This window comes from Aquarana catesbeiana, linkage group LG05 (genome assembly GCF_042186555.1).
Source record: "Aquarana catesbeiana isolate 2022-GZ linkage group LG05, ASM4218655v1, whole genome shotgun sequence".
Lineage (NCBI taxonomy): Eukaryota > Metazoa > Chordata > Amphibia > Anura > Ranidae > Aquarana > Aquarana catesbeiana.
This window is the reverse complement of record NC_133328.1, coordinates 653,411,396-653,433,260: the sequence shown is the minus strand read 5'-3', so window position 1 is coordinate 653,433,260 and position 21,865 is coordinate 653,411,396. Positions and strand designations below refer to the sequence as shown.

General features: G+C 44.7%; 1 protein-coding gene across 3 annotated transcripts in view; it reads left to right on the top strand.

Annotated features, from left to right (window-relative positions):
- The window catches only part of SLC4A2 (solute carrier family 4 member 2), a 73,219-nt gene that overhangs the window by 35,973 nt on the left and 15,381 nt on the right, over positions 1 to 21,865 (top strand). For all 3 annotated transcript variants that reach the window (XM_073632600.1, XM_073632601.1, XM_073632602.1), the window contains exons 8-21: positions 1,143 to 1,278; positions 3,155 to 3,332; positions 3,419 to 3,527; positions 8,276 to 8,460; positions 11,268 to 11,481; positions 11,947 to 12,162; positions 12,341 to 12,489; positions 12,871 to 13,065; positions 13,273 to 13,494; positions 17,683 to 17,772; positions 17,867 to 18,033; positions 18,193 to 18,446; positions 20,089 to 20,258; positions 21,132 to 21,305. In XM_073632600.1, coding sequence (XP_073488701.1) covers positions 1,143 to 1,278; positions 3,155 to 3,332; positions 3,419 to 3,527; positions 8,276 to 8,460; positions 11,268 to 11,481; positions 11,947 to 12,162; positions 12,341 to 12,489; positions 12,871 to 13,065; positions 13,273 to 13,494; positions 17,683 to 17,772; positions 17,867 to 18,033; positions 18,193 to 18,446; positions 20,089 to 20,258; positions 21,132 to 21,305 — 2,459 coding nt within the window. The remainder of the gene's footprint in view (positions 1 to 1,142; positions 1,279 to 3,154; positions 3,333 to 3,418; positions 3,528 to 8,275; positions 8,461 to 11,267; positions 11,482 to 11,946; positions 12,163 to 12,340; positions 12,490 to 12,870; positions 13,066 to 13,272; positions 13,495 to 17,682; positions 17,773 to 17,866; positions 18,034 to 18,192; positions 18,447 to 20,088; positions 20,259 to 21,131; positions 21,306 to 21,865) is intronic.

Below are 21,865 nucleotides of genomic sequence, written 5' to 3'. Positions count from 1 at the left end.
ATGTGTAGGTGTTGAGAAGTGTAAGAGGTGAGGGATCAAAGTTATGGTTGGAGGTGTAGGATAGGAGGAGGAGGTTGGAGTTATGAGTTATGTTGCAAGGTGTAGGGAGTTTAAGAGGCAGGAGGTCAGATTTATGGCGGGAGGTGTAGGGAGTATAGAAGGCAGAGGTTTGGTTATGTATAGAGGAGTAGGACGAGGGAGATCAGAGTTATGGTGGGAGATGTAGGGAATATAGGAGGAGGAGGTTGGGATTATGTTGAGAGGTGTAGGAGGTGGGGTATCAGAGTTATGGTGGGAGGTGTAGGATAGGAGGAGGAGGTTGGGGTTATGTTGCAAGGTGTAGGGAGTGTAGGATGCGGGAGGTCAAAGTTATGGTGGGAGATGTAGGGAATATAGGAGGTGGAGGAGGTTGGAATTATGTTGAGAGGTATAGGAGGTGGGGTATCAGAGTTATGGTTGGAGGTGTAGGATAGGAGGTGGAGGTTGGGGTTATGGGGTATGTTGCAAGTTGTAGGGAGTATAGGACGAGGGAGATCAAAGTTATGGTGGGAGCTGTAGGGAATATAGGAGGTGGAGGAGGTTGAAATTATGTTGAGAGGTGTAGGAGGTGGGGTATCAGAGTTATGGTGTTAGGTGTAGGATAGGAGGAGGAGCACGGGATTACGTTGAAAGGTGTAGGAGGCGGGAGGTTGGAGTTATGGTGGGAGGTGTAGGGAGTAAAAGAGGCAGATGTTGGAGTTGTGTTGAGAGGTGCAGGAGGCGGAAGTTGATGTTGTGGTGGGATGTGTAGAGTGTATAGGAGGCAGAGGTTGGGGTAATGTTGAAAGGGGTAGGACGAGGAGGATCAGAGTCATGGTGAGAGATGTAGGGAATATAGGAGGAGGTTGGGGTAATGTTGAGAGAGGTAGGACGAGGTGGGGGGGTGGGGGGGGGGGTCAGAGTCATGGTGGGAGGTGTAGGATAGGAGGCAGAGGTTGGGGTTATGTTGAAAGGTGTAGAGAGTGTAGGAGGCGGGTGGTCGGAATTATGGGGGGAGCTGTAGGGAGTGTTTGGGTGAAAGAGATATGGAGGTATGGGAAGAGTAGGATGCAATCCTCTGCAGACAGTTGAGATTGGACACGGTGTATGATGTTTCCTGCCAGGTGCTGTTCTTCTAGACCTGGATCAGAGAACTCTCCCTGGAATTGCTCATCAAGTGGTGGAACAGATGATCATTAGTGACCAGATAAGAGCGGAGGATCGAGCGAACGTACTGAGAGCTTTACTCCTAAAACACAGGTAGATGGACATACATGCATTATATTACATACAGTATAAGTATAGAAAGCTGTATACATGTAAAAAGGGGTCAGATGTACAGTCAGGTCCATAAATATTGGGAAATCGACACAATTCTAATCTTTTTGGCTCTATATACCACCACAATGGATTTGAAATGAAATGAACAAGATGTGCTTTAACTGCAGACTTTCATCTTTAATTTGAGGGGATTTACATCCAAATCAGGTGAACGGTGTAGGAATTACAGCAGTTTGTATATGTGCCTCCCACTTTTTAAGGGACCAAAAGTAATGGGACAGATTAACAATCATCCATCAAACTTTCACTTTTTAATACTTGGTTGCAGATCCTTTGCAGTCAATTACAGCCTGAAGTCTGGAACACATAGACATCACCAGACGTTGGGTTTCATCCCTGGTGATGCTCTGCCAGGCCTCTACTACAACTGTCTTCAGTTCCTGCTTGTTCTTGGGGCATTTTCCCTTCAGTTTTGTCTTCAGCAAGTGAAATGCATGTTCAATCGGATTCAGGTCAGGTGATTGACTTGGCCATTGCATAACATTCCACTTCTTTCCCTTAAAAATCTCTTTGGTGTCTTTCTCAGTATGCTTCGGGTCATTGTCCATCTGCACTGCGAAGCTCCGTCCAATGAGTTCTGAAGCATTTTGCTGAATATGAGCAGATAATATTGTCCGAAACACTTCAGAATTCATCCTGCTGCTTTTGTCAGCAGTCACATCATCAATAAATACAAGAGAACCAGTTCCATTGGCAGCCATAAATGCCCACGCCATGGCACTACCACCACCATGCTTCACTGATGAGGTGGTATGCTTTGGATCATGAGCAGTTCCTTTCCTTCTCCATACTCTTCTCTTTCCATCACTCTGGTACAAGTTGATCTTGGTCTCATCTGTCCATAGGATGTTGTTCCAGAACTGTGAAGGCTTTTTTAGATGTTGTTTGGCAAACTCTAATCTGGCCTTCCTGTTTTTGAGGCTCACCAATGGTTTACATCTTGTGGTGAACCCTCTGTATTCACTCTGGTGAAGTCTTCTCTTAATTGTTGACTTTGACACACATACACCGACCTCCTGGAGAGTGTTCTTCATCTGGCCAACTGTTGTGAAGGGTGTTTTCTTCACCAGGGAAAGAATTCTTCGTCATCCACCACAGTTGTTTTCCGTGGTCTTCCGGGTCTTTGGTGTTGCTGAGCTCACTGGTGCGTTCTTTCTTTTTAAGTATGTTCTAAACAGTTGGTTTGGCCACACCTAATGTTTTTGCTATCTCTCTGATGGGTTTGTTTTGTTTTTTTCAGCCTAATGATGGCTTGCTTCACTGATAGTGACAGCTCTTTGGATCTCATATTGAGAGTTGACAGCAACAGATTCCAAATGCAAATAGCACACTTGAAATGAACTCTGGACCTTTCATCTGCTCCTTGTAAATGGGATAATGAGGGGATAACACACACCTGGCCATGGAACAGCTGAGCAGCCAATTGTCCCATTACTTTTGGTCCCTTAAAGAGTGGGAGGCACATATACAAACTGTTGTAATTCCTACACCGTCCACCTGATTTGGCTGTAAATACCCTCAAATTAAAGCTGAAAGTCTGCAGTTAAAGCAAATCTTGTTCATTTCATTTCAAATCCATTGTGGTGTATAGAGCCAAAAAGATTAGAATTGTGTCCATGTCCCAATATTTATGGACCTGACTGTATGTACAAGCAGGTGAAGTCACCTGTATGTATACATTAAGAGGCGCTCGGTATGGGTAGGGTACACCTATTCATACAGGTAGGGTACACCTATACAAGCAGGGACTGGCTGTGGGTGATTTTCTTACTGATGGGCATTTCATGTATTTCAGTCACCCAAGCGACGAGAAGGACTCATTTTCTCGGAATATTTCGACTGCCAGTCTGGGTTCTCTGCTTGGACATCACAGCACCAATCACATCTCTCAGAACAGTGAACCCAACCTAACAGACCCTTTAATGGGTGGAGATCCATCAGATCAGGAGACAAAAATTGATATAGAACGGGAGGTGAGATGTGTACATGGGGTAGGGAATGGGGGGAGGGGTGGGCAATGCCTGGCTGTCATTATAACCTGAGCAATGTGTCTCCTCAGAGAGAATCCCTTCCATCTCTACCCACAATCCAACGTTCCAAGTCAAAACATGAACTAAAACTCTTGGAAAAGATTCCTGAGAATGCCGAGGCCAGTGTGGTGCTTGTTGGTGAGTGTCTTTGGAAACTTCCGGTATGGATGTGGTGGAAAAACATGAAGGTCACAATGAATCTCAGGTTCGGGAAATGATCCCCTTCGTCAGGCCAGTGTTACCCACAGACCAGGCCGGCACTGAGAAGGATGTCGATTGTTGGGACATTTGCCACAACAGGAACATCTAATCAGAGAATACGGATGGTCAGAGCAGGTGGCTGTTGGGTCATGCAAAAAATGTGTACCAAAAAAAAAATGGCGCCTTGTGGGGATGAGAACATATAAACAAATAGCCGCCCACTTTAAAGTGAAGGAATCACTGGAACGGTGCGAAATTATAAAATAAAGAATAAGGCGCTATACATGTTCATATAAAAAAACTGGCAAAAAGGAAAACACTGCATCAGGCTCAAATGTACACATTAATGAGAAGATAAAACTTCTAGATCTTCCACCACGAGTGCTCAGTATGAAGATGGCCACTCACCAGAAATGTCTGACCCCTTTTTACAGGACGGTCAAGAAACCAGATTGGTTCCACTAATGGCATGAATCTACTCCAATGGCCACTCAGGAAGGAGCTGGAATGTATAAAATGACTCCACAGGAGACACAGATGAAAGTCTCATAATGTAGGAATTTTTAATAGAATAACAACAGCAGCAATGATAGCAGATACACTCACATGTGATAACGCCCGGAACTGGGTGTAAACGGCGAGTCCGCTGATCCCTGGGGGGGGGGGGGGCGTGCATTCCACGTCTTACTCCGAAGGTGCAAAGCCTGGTGTGGGGTATCAAATATGGACCCGGAAGTGACGCATCCTCCGCTCCAACATGTTTCGCCATGAATGGCTCTTCGGGAAGTGATGTCACGCCACTTCCTGCTTGCTTTTATGCTGCTATTGGTGGGGCTCCTCCAAAATGGAGGAGAAGACAAAAATGTAATCCAGAATCTGCCTCTAGGGAGCATTGATGCGCACAGACTGCCCACACTACACATAAATAGCCAACCTTACAAAGAGATCAATGAATAAACTAATACATAAAATGTATTTGTGGTCAACCATCACCTAAACAGTGATAAATGAACTATTTGGGTGCATGGATGCAATTTAGAGCTGAGTGAGGTCAGATGGGTGTATTGAGGCTTGAAGGAAATAATTAGGGCAGCACCATCCAGTGGTAAATATCCAAATGACCGAAATAACCAATACAACCATGCCTCTAATCTTCTATATGACGGAAACAATTAGGACAGCACCATCTAGTGGTAAAAATCCATATGGCCGAAATTGCCAATACAGTGGAACCTCGGATTGCGAGTAACGCAGTTGATGAGCGTTTCGACAATACGAGCACTGTATTTTTAAAAATTGTAACTCGGTTTGTCAGTGTTGTCTCGCAAAACGAGTATGATTCAGGCCAAAGTGGTGTGCAATACCGCTTTTGGCCTGAGGTGGAGGGGGCCCGGAGCTGAGTAGAGCCGAACGCATATTCGGAAATGCACAGAAAGGCCCGAGTACAGCACGGCTGACTTCAGCAAATCTCAGCTAGGAAGTCTTTCCGAGGTTTGCCGAGGTCCGCCGAAGTGTCCTCGGGCCTTTTCGGCCATTTCCGAGGTTCTCCGGCGCCCCCCCAGCCTCAGGCCGCATGCGGTATTACATCCCATTGAAGTCAATGCGGAACAAATTATTTTCATTTCCCTTGACTTCAACGGGAAAACTCACTTTGATATGCGAGTACTTTGGATCCCCTGGAACGGATTATGCTCGTAATCCGAGGTTCCACTGTACAACCATGCCTATACTAACAAAAAAAGTTTTTTAAAATAATTTATATAATACTCAAAAACAGTTTATATAATAACAATAAAAAACTTCTGAAAGTACAGTAAACTAAAAAAAAAGGTATTAAGATAGAAACCCTGAGAAATCAGGACTCTAATCTAAAAAACCCAATCTCTTTAAAAAACAGATATATTATTGCAATCAATAATCAGTTAAAAAAACATTTTACGTTAATATCGATGTTTAATCCCAAAGGGTGGAGAGATTGAAGTTTATATATCCATTGTGTTTCCATCTGTGACACTTTTTCGGTCATGTCCGTTCCTCTCCAATGCTGGTGGTGAACCCTCTCAATGCCCCAGAACCTGAGTAAGGAGGGGCCCTTATTGTGCACCAACCTGAAGTGGTTGGATACACTGTAGTGTTTGAACCCGTTTTTTATATTATCTATACGTTCTCCCAGTCTTTTGGCCATGGTTCTAGTGGTCCTGCCAACATTTTGGAAATTGCATGGACACACGAGCAGGTAAGTGACATATCTTGTGTCGCAGGTGATGAACTACATATAAAAGTAGAATGACTGCGCTGACACAACGAATGAGCTGCCAACACAACAATAAGACTAATTGTAAAGGAAACAAAAACCTAAATCAAAATATACTGTGTCTCTTTAGAAACAAAGATGTTTGTGAATAAATGATACGGTGTGGAAAGAAAAAATCAATCCATCAAATGAAGACAAAAGAACAATAAGTTCATGTAGATGGGACACCAAGATGGAAACCCAATGTAATCTCATACGGAATGGTAATGCTTCATTCCGATGTATAACAATCAGAACAATCCAGCAGTTTAAATGACACCCGGGGTTGTGCCTCCACCGTCTGGGGATAGGGGGGTTCGGGACTCTTACCATGAGTAGTGGATCCACACGCCAGCGGCGGTGAATCGTACAAGCGTAGATACAAGCACAGTTTGCATGGATCAGACTCCGGGGGGGAGACACTCCGACTCCTTCTCTGATGTCCAGTAGATGGAAAGATCAGGACTACAAGTAGTCACCAGCCACACTTCTCCAGGCAATAATGCGGACAAAGGTTGTTTTAGGATAAAAAAAAGAGAAAAAGGGCCTCCACATGGCATTGGTCAAAAATGATGGAGTTTATTTAAATAAAAGTACAACATCAAGACAGATGGTTACTATAAAAAGGTAATAATCATGTAAACAGATAAAAATGTGCAGTAGGTACATCTTAACAAGGGTGGTAACCACGTGTCTCTCCCCTGGAGTCTGATCCATGCAGACCACGCTTGTATCTACGCTTGTACGATTCACCGCCGCTGGCGTGTGGATCCACTACTCATGGTAAGAGTCCCGAACCCCCCTATCCCCAGACGGTGGAGGCACAACCCCGGGTGTTGTTTAAACTGCTGGATTGTTCTGATTGTTATACATCGGAATGAAGCATTACCATTCCGTTTGAGATTACATTGGGATTCCATCTTGGTGTCCCATCTACATGAACTTATTGTTCTTTTGTCTTCATTTAATGGATTGATTTTTTTTCTTTCCACACCGTATCATTTATTCACAAGCATCTTTGTTTCTAAAGAGACACAGTATATTTTGATATATGTTAGTGACATTTTCATAAGGGCTATTTAACATTTCCCTGCACAATTTTATTTTATGTCACAATATTCAATCATTTTTATTTGGTGTGTTTCATGTTTTTGTGCACATATTTGGCACTAGTGACACCTCAATGTGTCATTTAGATTGCCCACCTTTTTTTATGTCTTAGGTTTTTTTTTGCAGGTGATGAACTGCCTAATGTGATTTTCCCCACCTGTGGCCACTGATGGAATGCTAGTGGCTTTCCTAGTTTTGTCCCTAGTAATTCTGCATGCTTTGCATCTCTTACATTTATAGAACCCAGTGCGGTCCAAAAAAGTGGGGGGTTTCTTAGAGGGGCCGGATGACATTTTTGGTCAACATATTGCGTAACCCTGGGGCTCTTCTATAAATAGGCTTAGGTTTGTTGGGAAGGATCTTTCTAAGGGTTTGGTCTTTTTGTAATATTGGCCAGTAGGTTTTAATTATCCTTTCCACATCTTTATATTGGAGATTAAAACCTGAAACAAATGCCAGGATGAATTGGTCCCCTGCTGAGTCCCTGGCTTTTGGTCTCAAAAGGGTAAGGAGATCAGTTTGCATAACTTGTTCTCTTGTAATCTCCAATTTTCTTTTATTGTACCCTTTTCTATGAATCTATCAATGAGCATATTGGTTTGGGCCATAAAATCTTCCTCACCTGCATAATTTCTTCTGATTCTCAGGAATTGACCCTTTGGGATTGCTCTCACCCAGTTGGGGTGATGGCAACTACGGGTGTCTCCTGCGGAGTAATTTTTTTACATTCTGGCTCCTTCCTGAGTGGCCATTGGAGTAGAGTCATGACATTAGTGAAATAAATCTGGTGTTCCCAAAGTGTTTCTTGACCATCCTGTAAAAAGGGGTCAAACAGCTCTGGTGTGTGGCCATCTTTATACTGAGCACCTGTGGTGGAAGATCTAGAAGTTTTATCTCAGAGTATTCCGTTTTGGTGTTGGGATTTATTCACTTATGGACTTTATGCTTGCTTATTTTCTCATTAATGTGCACATTTGAGATTGATGCAATGTTTTCTTAGCAGCTGTTGGGTCATATTGTTGAAGTTTGGTATGTAACTGATCCATATTCCTTCCCAGTAGATGTTGGGTTAAGTTCAGAAAGAATATATGGAATGTTGGATTTTGTTCTGATTTCCATCTAATAAATCACTGCTGTGGAGGTTTCAGATTATACAGTATATCAAAATCAAATATCAGCTCCCTAAACACAGCTTTAAATACATGGTACAGTACATGGATTCTGTAAAGTTGACCAAGCTGGCCCTCTAATGAGTGACATTTTCTTTGCTGTGTCCCAACAGGCTGTGTGGAGTTCCTTGATCAGCCTACCATGGCATTTGTGCGGCTCCAGGAAGCGGTGGAGTTGGACTCTGTGTTGGAAGTTTCTATCCCAGTGCGTTTTCTTTTTGTTCTTCTGGGACCCAGCACAGTCAATATGGACTATCATGAAATTGGAAGGTCCATCTCCACCCTCATGTCAGATAAGGTGAGTTCAGGCACTCTTCCCAGCAGTAGAAGGTCTCCGGTTCCTTCCAAAAAAGGCTTCCATTACCGCACACTCTTCCTAGCAGTTCCTTTCAAAGAAGGCTTCCATTACCAGACAGTCTTCCCAGTAGTAAAAGGTCCTCGGTTCCTTCCTAAAAAGGGTTCCATGACCAGCTCTTGTCCTAGCAGTAGAAGGTCTCTGGTTCCTCCCAAAGAAGGCTTGCATTACCAGAAACTCTTCCTAGCAGTAGAAGGTCCCCGGTTCCTTCCAAGGAAAGAAGGCTTCCATTATCAGACACTTGTCCTAGCAGTAGAAGGTCCCCAGTTCCTTCTAAAGAGGACTTTCATTACCAGACACTCTTCCTAGCAGTAGAAGGTCCCTAGTTCCTTACAAAGAAGACTTCCATTACCAGACACTCTTCCTAGCAGTAGAAAGTCTCCAGTTCCTTCCAAAGAAGGCTTCCATTACCGGACACTCTTCCTAGCAGTAGAAGGTCCCCAGTTCCTTCCAAGGAAAGAAGGCTTCCATTATCAGACACTTGTCCTAGCATTACAAGGTCCCGAGTTCCTTCCAAATAAGACTTCCATTACCAGACAGTCTTCTTAGCAGTAGAAGGTCTCCGGTTCCTTCCAAAGAAGGCTTGCATTACCAGACACTCTTCCTATCAGTAGAATGTTCCTGGTTCCTTCCGAGGAAAGCTTCCATTACCAGACACTCTTCCTAGCAGTAGAAGGTCCCCAGTTTGTTCCAAGGAAAGAAGGCTTCCATTATCAGACACTTGTCCTAGCAGTAGAAGGTCCCCGGTTCCTTCCAAAGAAGGTTTCTATTACCAGGCACTTTTTCTAGCAGTAGAAGGTCCCCAGTTCCTTTTAAAGAGGTCTTTCATTATCAGACACTCTTCCTAGCAGTAGAAGGTCCCCGTTCCTTCCAAAGAAGGCTTCCATTACCAGACACTTGTCCTAACAGTAAAAGGTTCCCAGTTCCTTCCAAATAAGAATTCCATTACCAGACAGTCTTCCTAGCAGTAGAAGATCCCTGGTTCCTTCCAAGAAAGGTTTCCATGACTAGACGCACATCCTAGCAGTAGAAGGTCCCCGGTTCCTTCCAAAGAAGGCTTCCATTACCAGACACTCTTCCTAGCAGTAGAAGGTCCCTGGTTCCTTCCCAGGAAAGAAGTCTTCAATTACCAGACACTTAATAGCAGTAGAAAGTCCCCGATTCCTGCCAAAGAAGACTACCATTGCCAGACATTCTTCCTAGCAGTAGAAGGTCCCTATTTCCTTCCAAAGAAGGCTTCCATTACTAGACACACTTCCCTGCAGTAGTAAGGTCCCTGTTTTCATTCCAAAGAAGGCTTCCATTACTAGACAGTCTTCCTAGCAGTAGAAGGTCCCCGATTCCCTCTAAAAAGAGCTACCATTACCAGACACTTTTCCTAGCAGTAGAAGGTCCCTGGTTCCTTACAAGAAAGGTTTCCATGACTAGACGCCCGTCCTATCAGTAGAAGGTTCCCAGTTCCTTCCAAGGAAAGCTTTTATTACCAGACACTCTTCCTAGCAGTAGAAGGTCCCTGGTTCCTTCCCAGGAAAGAAGGCTTCAATTACCGGACACTTCCTAGCAGTAGAAAGTCCCCGATTCCTTCCAAAGAAGACTACCATTGCTAGACGTTCTTCCTAGCAGTAGAAGGACCCTATTTCCTTCCAAAGAAGGCTTCCATTACCAGACACTCTTCCCTGCAGTAGTAAGGTCCCTGTTTTCATTCCAAAGAAGGCTTCCATTACTAGACAGTCTTCCTAGCAGTAGAAGGTCCCCGATTCCCTCTAAAAAGAGCTACCATTACCAGACACTTTTCCTAGCAGTAGAAGGTCTCTGGTTCCTTCCAAATAAGTCTACCATTACCAAACACTCTTCCTAGCAGTAGAAGGTCTTCAGTAACTTACAAAGAAGGCTTCCATTACCAGACACTCTTCCGAGCAGTAGAGGGTCCCTGGTTCCTTCCAAAGAAGGCTACCATTACCAGACACTTCCTAGCAGTGGAAGGTCCCTAGTTCCTTCCAAAGAAGGCTACCATTACCAGACACTCTTCCTAGCAGTAGAAGGTCCCCGATTCCTTCCAAAGAAGGCTACCATTACCAGACACTCTTCCTAGCAGTAGAAGTTCCCCGATTCCTTCCAAAGAAGGCTACCATTATCAGACAATCTTCCTAGCAGTGGAAGGTCCCTGGTTCCCTCAAAAGAAGGCTTCCATTACCAAACACTCTTCCTAGCAGTAGAAGGTCCTCAGTTCCTTCCAAAGAAGACTTCCGTTATTCTCCTTTCCCAGGGAGATGAAGCTGCACAAGAGGCTAGAATTAAATATTCGATTTCTTCGTGAGAAACATGTAAATACGGATGGGGATCAGATCTCCCAGCCTTGTTGCTCTTTACATTTAGGTCCTACTTTATGAAATGCCATATGGCCAACCTTATATGAGGGCAACCTTCTCCTGCATTTACATGTTTCTACTATACATAAAGCTACCCGAGATCACACAATGAAAGGAAATCAGTTTTCTCATAGCGGCATTGTAATATATACTGTATATACTCTATTTATACTGCCTTTTCATTCATTTCAATAGCCGTTATTCACTTCAGTATTTATTTTAACTGTGCACCCACCTTTGCTCCGTCTCCACCGCTCTCTTTTTCCTGTGCTCATCCTTACTCCTCTTCCCTTTAGGCCTCTGAGTTGTCCTAATTTTCCAAGTCTATCCTCTCCTTGCTGTGCACCTTCGTGACCCTCCCCATGTATATCCCCCCCCCAGTCATTCCACGAGGCCGCCTACCTCGCTGATGATCGCCAGGATCTTCTGACTGCCATAAATGAGTTTTTGGACTGCAGCGTGGTGCTGCCACCCTCTGAGGTGATGGGTGAGGAGCTTCTGCGATCAGTGGCCCTCTTCCAGAGAGAGATGCTCCGAAGACGGCACGGCCAAGAGAAAAAGATGGCAGAAGAAGTCAGCACTACCAAAGATATAGGTGAGTCAGCCTTACCCACTCCTACACCATACACGGGGACGCAGGTCGGCCTTTATACGTCAGGGGTTGAAACGGTGAAAGAACGAAAGGAAGGTTGAAAATTACTGCTTGGGATGAGTTAGTCACACTGGCCAGCTTTCCCAATAAAACTTTTCAGGGGCAAGCCTCAGGATATTCTGTCTAAAGTAAAGCGGTAATTGGGGGAGGGGGTCTCTCAGCTGCGGGCATCACATATTAGGGATCCTATTGTGAAATGGAGTGCTATGATCCAAGGAGATCCAGATTTCCCAGCACTAGTCATTGTGAAGGGAGGCCGGCATGACTTAGATTTAAACTTGTTTTGTGGGCCAAGCCTAAGCTTCATACCTGGGATGTGGACATCATGATAAAGGCTCTTTTATACCATATGGGAGGAAATGCACCTTCCAGCATATTCTCAGCTCCTTGTTTCCCTTCTGTCTTTAGATCTCCTCACAAAAGCTGATGTGTCAGGCGAAGGGGAAGATGATCCTCTAAGGAGGACTGGCAGACCATTTGGGGGCCTCATAAGAGATATCCAAAGACGTTATCCCAAATATCTAAGTGATTTCCGTGATGCACTCAGTCCACAATGCATGGCGGCTGTCATCTTCATTTATTTTGCGGCACTGTCCCCTGCAATTACTTTTGGGGGACTTCTGGGTGAGTAATTTGTTCTATGCAATGATCTCAATCTGTTCACCTAAATGTCTTTTCATACTCCTCTCCTTCAAACATTTTGTGTCTCTCCATCACCCCCATGTCACATATCTATCCATCATTTGCTCCACCTCCACGCTGTGTCTGCTGGACCCTACACTTGTCCATGTTTCCTCCTCAGGTGAGAAGACAAAAGGTTTGCTTGGGGTATCAGAACTTATCATTGGAACCTGCTTACAGGGAGTAATATTCTGCCTCCTGGGGGCCCAGCCGCTACTTGTCGTTGGATTTTCGGGACCCTTATTGGTGTTTGAAGAAGCTTTTTACACGGTGAGGTTTGCATAAAAGGTAATCCAAGCAAATGCTAATTAGGTAAGGAGAGCATACCTGGGAAACCTTGGGGAAGAGTAATCAGGGAAGAATAGGCGAAGGAAGAAAATCAACACTTTGGCCAATGCATAGTAGACACCAGTTCCTGTGTGGTGTGGAGTCCAGAAAAAAGATAGAAGCCGAGTGATAAGGATAATTGATAAGGGGAACCTGTTAGTGTGCAGTAGGGTGATTCTGGAATTTGGTGGTTGATATTGTGCTGAATTTGGATCATCTTTACAATGTAACCGATAATGCAGAAGGAAGAAAGAGATGGAGACTTGTTATGTGGATATTGCCATTTGGTTGACATCCTAATGAACAATCCTCTTTCATGAACAGTTCTGCTCTGCAAATGGTCTGGAATACTTGGTTGGCCGTGTGTGGATTGGCGTTTGGCTAATTGTCATCGTGGTGGCCACTGTGGCCTTCGAAGGAAGCTTCCTGGTCCGCTTTGTCTCACGTTTTACGCAGGAAATTTTCTCCATCCTTATCTCCCTCATATTCATCTATGAGACCTTCTACAAGCTGTTCAAGGTAAGACTTTCAATCCCTCTTCCATCTTCTTTTTCCTAAAGCCATGACAGATGATTCCAAACTAGAAGTCCCACCATCCATCTCCCCCACTATCTGCTCCTCACCTGTGGCCTGACCTGGCTGTACTTGTATTTCATCTTTCACCCGGCACAGAACTGTAACTTTCTATCGTTTTTTACACGCAGATTTCTGTCTTTTCTGTTTCAGGTTTTTCAGGAGCATCCTCTTACGAACTGCAATACCAAAAACCTGACAGAGCCTGAGGATATGAATGTGACCAGCATCTCACTACAGAACAGCACTGCAGTGCCCACCCGCATCCTGGGACAGCCGAACACAGCACTCCTCTCTCTAGTACTCATGGCCGGCACTTTTTTTATAGCTTTCTTTTTGCGTAAACTGAAGAATAGTAACTTTTTCCCTGGAAGGGTGAGTGGCTACTGAATGGCTGTGCTAGTTCATATTGGGGAACAGTGCAGTAATAATACTCATCAGTGTCTGCAAAGTGTCACACTCACCCTAACCTTGGTATTGGCTCTAACGCTTATGTTGTCATTCTCAGAAACCTCAATCCCTCAATCCCACTTACCCAACCTAAACCTCAACAACTACAAACCTAGACTTCAATACCTACAATCCTAAACCTCAACAACTACAAACCTAGACTTCAATACCTACAATCCTAAACCTCAACAACTACAAACCTAGACTTCAATACCTACAATCCTAAACCTCAACAACTACAAACCTAGACTTCAATACCTACAATCCTAAACCTCAACACATACAAACTTAAACTTCAATACCTAAAAAACCTAAACCTCAACACTTACAAACCTAAACCTCAACACCTAAAATCCTAAACCTCAACACCTAAAATCCTAAACCTCAACACCTACAATCCTAAACCTTAACACCTACAATCCTAAACCTTAACATCTACAATCCTAAACCTCAACACCTACAATCCTAAACCTTAACACCTACAATCCTAAACCTTAACATCTACAATCCTAAACCTTAACACCTACAATCCTAAACCTTAACACCTACAATCCTAAACCTCAACACCTACAAACCTAAACCTTAACACCTACAATCCTAAACCTTAACATCTACAATCCTAAACCTCAACACCTACAATCCTAAACCTCAACACCTACAATCCTAAACCTTAACACCTACAATCCTAAACCTTAACACCTACAATCCTAAACCTCAACACCTACAAACCTAAACCTCAACACCTACAAACCTCAACACCTACAAACCTCAACACCTAAACATTAAGCCTGGCCTATAACCTAATGCCCAACCCTAACCTCTCATTGATAAGTTCATCATACTGTAGGTCTATCAAACGTGCCATAAAATATCGCCAAAAATAAACCAAGTCAGTTCTCAGAAACCTCAATCCCTCAATCCCACTTACCCAACCTAAACCTCAACAACTACAAACCTAGACTGTAATACCTACAATCCTAAACCTCAACAACTACAAACCTAGACTTCAATACCTACAATCCTAAACCTCAACACCTACAATCCTAAACCTCAACACCTACAATCCTAAACCTCAACACCTACAATCCTAAACCTCCCTAGTAAGGTCCCTGTTTTCATTCCAAAGAAGGCTTCCATTACTAGACAGTCTTCCTAGCAGTAGAAGGTCCCCGATTCCCTCTAAAAAGAGCTACCATTACCAGACACTTTTCCTAGCAGTAGAAGGTCCCTGGTTCCTTCCAAATAATTCTACCATTACCAAACACTCTTCCTAGCAGTAGAAGGTCTTCAGTAACTTACAAAGAAGGCTTCCATTACCACTCTTCCGAGCAGTAGAGAGTCCCTTGTTCCTTCCAAAGAAGGCTTCCATTACCAGACACTCTTCCTAGCAGTAGATCCTAAACCTTAACACCTACAATCCTAAACCTCAACACCTACAATCCTAAACCTCAACACCTACAATCCTAAACCTCAACACCTACAATCCTAAACCTCAACACCTACGAACCTAAACCTCAACACCTACAATCCTAAACCTCAACACCTACAAACCTCAACACCTCAACACCTAAACATTAAGCCTGACCCATACCCTAATGCCCAACCCTAACCTTTCATTGATAAGTTCATCATATTGTAGGTCTATCAAACGTGCCATAAAATATCGCCAAAAAAAAACCAAGTCAGTAAAATATCAGCTAGGGCTTTTCTGATCTGTTCTTATTCTTCTACTCCCGTTCTCTAAGCCTTTTTCTGGAACAGTTAAGCAGCTCCCTTCTCCCAGAGTCCTTTTCCAGAGCACAGTGGCTTCCTTTGTCCCCACAGATCTCCATAGTCCATATCTTCTTCCTTGAAATTACTTCTTAGCCTCATGCTCATAACATCTAAGAGTCGCTTTATGACCATTTCATTATTTCCATAATTGAATTACTTCACCATTATTTACCACTCCCTGTTTATCATTCTACTCTCACTCTTTTCTGTATGATTCTACCCCTTCCTGTCCATCCCTGTACTCTCCAACTCTTCTCTATATGACCCCACCTCTACCTATCCATCCTTCTACTCTCCAACTCTTCTCTGTAGGACCCCTCCTCTTCCTATCCATCCTTCTACTCTCCAACTCTTCTCTGTATGACCCCACCTCTTCCTATTCATCCCTCTACTCTCCAACTCTTCTCTGTATGACCCCACCTCTTCCTATCCATCCCTCTACTCTCCAATTCTTCCCTGTATGACCCCACCTTTTTCTATCCATCCTTTTCCTCTCCAACTCTTCTCTGTATGACCCCACATCTTCCTATCCATCCTTCTACTCTCCAACTCTTCTCTGTATGACCCCACATCTTCCTATCCATCCTTCTACTCTCCAACTCTTCTCTATATGACCCCACCTCTACCTATCCATCCTTCTACTCTCCAACTCTTCTCTGTATGACCCCTCCTCTTCCTATCCATCCTTCTACTCTCCAACTCTTCTCTGTACGACCCTACCTCTTCCTATTCATCCATCTACTCCCCAACTCTTCTCTGTATGACCCCACCTCTTCCTATCCATCCCTCTACTCTCCAACTCTTCTCTGTATGACCCCACCTCTTCCTATCCATCCTTCTACTCTCCAACTCTTCTCTGTATGACCCTACCTCTTCCTATCCATCCTTCTACTCTCCAACTCTTCTCTGTATGACCCCACCTCTTCCTATCCATCCTTCTACTCTCCAACTCTTCTCTGTATGACCCCACCTCTTCCTATCCATCCTTCTACTCTCCAATTCTTCCCTGTATGACCCCACCTCTTCCTATCCATCCTTCTACTCTCCAATTCTTCCCTGTATGACCCTACCTCTTCCTATCCATCCTTCTACTCTCCAATTCTTCCCTGTATGGCCCCACCTCTTCCTATTCATCCATCTACTCCCCAACTCTTCTCTGTTTAACCAGACCTCTTCCTATTCATCCATCTACTCCCCAACTCTTCTCTGTATGACCCTACCTCTTCCTATCGATCCCTCTACTGTCCAATTCTTCTCTGTATGACCCTACCTCTTCCTATCGATCCCTCTACTGTCCAAATCTTCTCTGTATGACCCCACCTCTTCCTATCGATCCCTCTACTCTCCCAACTCTTCTCTGTTTAACCAGACCTCTTCCTATTCATCCATCTACTCCCCAACTCTTCTCTGTTTAACCAGACCTCTTCCTATCCATCCATCTACTCCCCAACTCTTCTCTGTTTAACCAGACCTCTTCCTATCCATCCATCTACTCTCCAATTCTTCTCTGTATGACCCTACCTCTTCCTATCGATCCCTCTACTGTCCAAATCTTCTCTGTATGACCCCACCTCTTCCTATCGATCCCTCTACTCTCCCAACTCTTCTCTGTTTAACCCCACATCTTCCTATCCATCCTTCTACTCTCCAACTCTTCTCTGTATAACCCCCCCTTTACCTATCCATCCCTCTACTGTCCAAATCTTCTCTGTATGACCCCGCCTCTTCCTATCCATCCCTCTACTCTCAAACTCTTCTTTGTACTGTATGTCTTTACCAATTCCTGTTCCTTATTTTAGTCTTCAATTCTTCTCTGTGTGACCCAACTCTTCCCATTTTCCCCTCTACTTTCCATCTCTTATCTGTATGATTTGACATCTTCATGTCCATTCCTCTACTCTTTAGCTCTTCTCCATGTCTCCATCCCCTTTCTGTCCATTCATGTACTCTCCATCTCCTTTCTGTATGACTCCACCCCTTTCTGTTCATTACTCTACTCTTCGACTCTTCTCCATAAGAGTTCATACCTTTTTGTCCTCGCTCTACTCTCCAATGTTCCACTGTATGATTTCACCTCTTCCTATCCATTGCTCTCTTCTCCATATATCCCCACTTTTTCCTGTCCACCTTAGTACTCTCCAACCCTTCAGCCCAATGATTGCCCATTCCTGCTCATCCCTCTACTCCTCAACCCTTCTCTGTATGGTTTCACTGCTTCTGATCCAATGCTCTACTCTCTAACTCTTCTCCATACACTCACACCTCTTCCTATCCACCCATCCACTCTTCAAGTCTGATTCTTAGATGTCTGACTATTCTTTGATGATTCCCTTGCCTTAGGTGCGTCGTATCATTGGAGATTTTGGGGTTCCTATTGCCATTCTTATCATGGTGCTTATGGACTTCAGTATCACTGACACTTACACTCAGGTGAGAGATTTGGCCATGAAAGGTTTTCACGTGACTTCTTTCCTGATCAATCAGATCTCCTTATCTCACCAGCTCTGCATTTCTCTACCTGCAGAAACTCAGTGTCCCCAGTGGGTTTAAGGTGACCTCTCCGGACAAGCGAGGTTGGGTGATGAACCCTCTGGGATCTGTGGAGCCTTTTCCAGTTTGGATGATGTTTGCGAGCGTCCTTCCTGCGATTCTAGTCTATATTTTAATCTTCATGGAGACACAGATCACCACGTAAGTCCAGTGAGATGTCACACAATGATCCTGCCCAGTATTCTGGTGTCTGGATGGTCAAGAGTTTATAGAGTAATGGAATATTTCCAATTTTTTTCTCTTATTCTTGCCATAAAGAGATTTCGCTGCATAGGTTCTGTAACTTGTGTCTTCTGACAGGTTAATCATTAGTAAAAAGGAAAGGATGCTGGTGAAGGGCTCCGGATTTCATCTGGACTTGCTGCTTATTGTCACCATGGGTGGGATTTGCGCCCTTTTTGGGTTGCCATGGATGGCTGCTACAACTGTCCGCTCAGTCACACATGCCAACGCATTAACCGTTATGAGTAAAGCCGTGGCCCCAGGAGATAAACCGAAAATCCAAGAGGTGAAGGAGCAGAGAGTCACTGGCTTGCTGGTTGCCATAATGGTTGGTGAGTACCACTTCTCTTATCCTGGGTCAATTTCAGTCATTTTTTAAAGGAAAGACCACACACAGTCATTTTTAGTGTTTTTGGATTCTGTTCACATATCACATCTGGGGGATTCGGGGATCTTCACAAATTAATTCTTCTAGATCAGTGGTCTCCAAACTTTCAAAAACAAAGGGCCAGTTTCCTGTCCTTCAGACTTTAGGGGGGCCGGACTGTGGCCATCGGGAGTACAAAATGTCCCACCATCAGCGGGAGTAAACAATCCCCCAGGGTGTCTATATCCTACAGATACGTCCTCTGGGATCAGGACAGGGTGTCTATATCCTACAGATACCTCCTCTGGGATCAGGACAGGGTGTCTATATCCTACAGATACGTCCTCTGGGATCAGGACAGGGTGTCTATATCCTACAGATACGTCCTCTGGGATCAGGACAGGGTGTCTATATCCTACAGATACCTCCTCTGGGCTCAGGACGGGGTGTCTATATCCTACAGATACGTCCTCTGGGATCAGGACAGGGTGTCTATATCCTACAGATACCTCCTCTGGGCTCAGGACGGGGTGTCTATATCCTACAGATACGTCCTCTGGGCTCAAGACAGGGTGTCTATATCAAACAGATACGTCCTCTGGGCTCAGGACAGGGTGTCTATATCCTACAGATACCTCCTCTGGGATCAGGACAGGCTGTCTATATCCTACAGATACCTCCTCTGGGATCAGGACAGGGTGTCTATATCCTACAGATACCTCCTCTGGGATCAGGACAGGGTGTCTATATCCTACAGATACCTCCTCTGGGATCAGGACAGGGTGTCTATATCCTACAGATACCTCCTCTGGGATCAGGACAGGGTGTCTATATCCTACAGATACCTCCTCTGGGATCAGGACAGGGTGTCTATATCCTACAGATACGTCCTCTGGGCTCAGGACAGGGTGTCTATATCCTACAGATACCTCCTCTGGGCTCAGGACAGGGTGTCTATATCCTACAGATACCTCCTCTGGGCTCAGGACAGGGTGTCTATATCCTACAGATACCTCCTCTGGGCTCAGGACGGGGTGTCTATATCCTACAGATACATCCTCTGGGATCAGGACAGGGTGTCTATATCCTACAGATACCTCCTCTGGGCTCAGGACAGGGTGTCTATATCCTACAGATACCTCCTCTGGGCTCAGGATGGGGTGTCTATATCCTACAGATACCGCCTCTGGGATCAGGACAGGCTGTCTATATCCTACAGATACCTCCTCTGGGATCAGGACAGGGTGTCTATATCCTACAGATACCTCCTCTGGGATCAGGACAGGGTGTCTATATCCTACAGATACCGCCTCTGGGATCAGGACAGGCTGTCTATATCCTACAGATACCTCCTCTGGGATCAGGACAGGCTGTCTATATCCTACAGATACCTCCTCTGGGATCAGGACAGGCTGTCTATATCCTACAGATACCTCCTCTGGGATCAGGACAGGCTGTCTATATCCTACAGATACCTCCTCTGGGATCAGGACAGGGTGTCTATATCCTACAGATACCTCCTCTGGGCTTAGGACAGGCTGTCTATATCCTACAGATACCTCCTCGGTGGTAAATTCTATTCAATGTGGGTTTGTGGCTCCTCACAGGTCTGTCCATCGTTATCAGTGATGTTCTCCGTCAGATCCCGCTGGCCGTGCTGTTTGGAATCTTCCTGTACATGGGGGTGACCTCTCTAAATGGAATCCAGTTCTATGAGCGAATCCAGATGCTACTGAAGCCCCCAAAGCATCATCCAGACGTCATTTATGTGAAGAAGGTGCGTACAGAACAATGACATCATATGCATCACATGTAAAGGCCATTCATCGCATACCTTACCATCCCGCTATGGCCCACTTCATGGGAGAGAGCGCCGCCCTGTGATATGGAAAAAGGAACTACACAAACACATCTGTGCAGATTAAAGTGCACCTGTCCCACCACACTGGGGGGGTTCTACTTCTGACAATCCTATTGCCTGGCTGTCTTTGGCTTCATGATTTCTGAGGCCGGACAAACATGGAGCCAATACAAAGCTTTAGAACTCAGCCAGGTACTTAGCATTTTCTGTAGGAGCTCAGTCATGGCATCCTCCTGGTTGTAGAACCCCATAATCACTTTACTATAGAGGTCCATTATTCCCATAGATTGTAGGTATAACTTAATCCTGGCAGTTATAACATGGAGAAGGTGTTCCTTCAACCCGATCACGCCACTTTAATGTGTACGGAGCATTGGTGGAAAGTTCATTATCCTCCGCCCCTTTTTTCTTGGCTGATCAGTCTATATTGATCACTATCTGTATAGATTCTTTTGTAATCATTGTGTTATCTATATAGATTTTTTAGGTCTGCATTGATTATGTTATTATCTATAAGGGTTTTTAGTTCTGTATTGATCATTTTGTATATATGGGTTTTTGCACCTGTTTATACTTCAGGGATGAATTATGAATTCTGTAAATGATCCCATTATGTGAAGATATTAAATAGAATATCAGGTATTGATGTTTTGTGAGGTTGTTGGTAGTTCCAATCCACGTCATATGAAGTGGTTCTTTAAGGGGATGTGGGTTTGGGGATGGGGGAAGAGGTTGGGGATTTTCCTGTGTTGGTTGTCATGGTTGTCCTCCTCCTCTTCCTCCTCCCAGGTGCGCACCCTCCGGATGCATCTCTTCACCGTGCTGCAGCTCACCTGTCTGGCGGTGCTCTGGGTCGTCATGTCCACAGCGGCGTCTCTGGCCTTTCCCTTCATCCTGATCCTGACCGTCCCGCTGCGAATCTTCATTCTGCGGAGGATATTCACTGAGCGAGAGCTGAAATGCGTAAGTTTCCTCCACCTTCTGCTTCTCTTTTCACACTCGTTTTTCTGGCTTCACCCACCCTATTTGGCCCTGCCCATCACTTTGGCTCCACCCACCTCTATGGCTTCCCCCACCCTATGTGGCCCCACCCATCTCTATGACTCCATCCATCCCTATGACTTCATCCATCTCTATGACTCCACCCATCCCTATGACTCCACCCATCTCTATGACTCCATCCATCTCTCTCTATAACTCCATCCATCCCTATGACTCCATCCATCTCTATACCTCCATCCATCCCTATGACTCCATCCATCTCTATGACTCCATCCATCCCTATGACTCCATCCATCTCTATGACTCCATCCATCTCTATGACTCCACCCATCCCTATGACTCCATCCATCTCTATGACTCCATCCATCCCTATGACTCCATCCATCTCTATGACTCCATCCATCTCTATGACTCCATCCATCCCTATGACTCCATCCATCCCTATGACTCCATCCATCTCTATGACTCCATCCATCCCTATGACTCCATCCATCTCTATGACTCCATCCATCTCTATGACT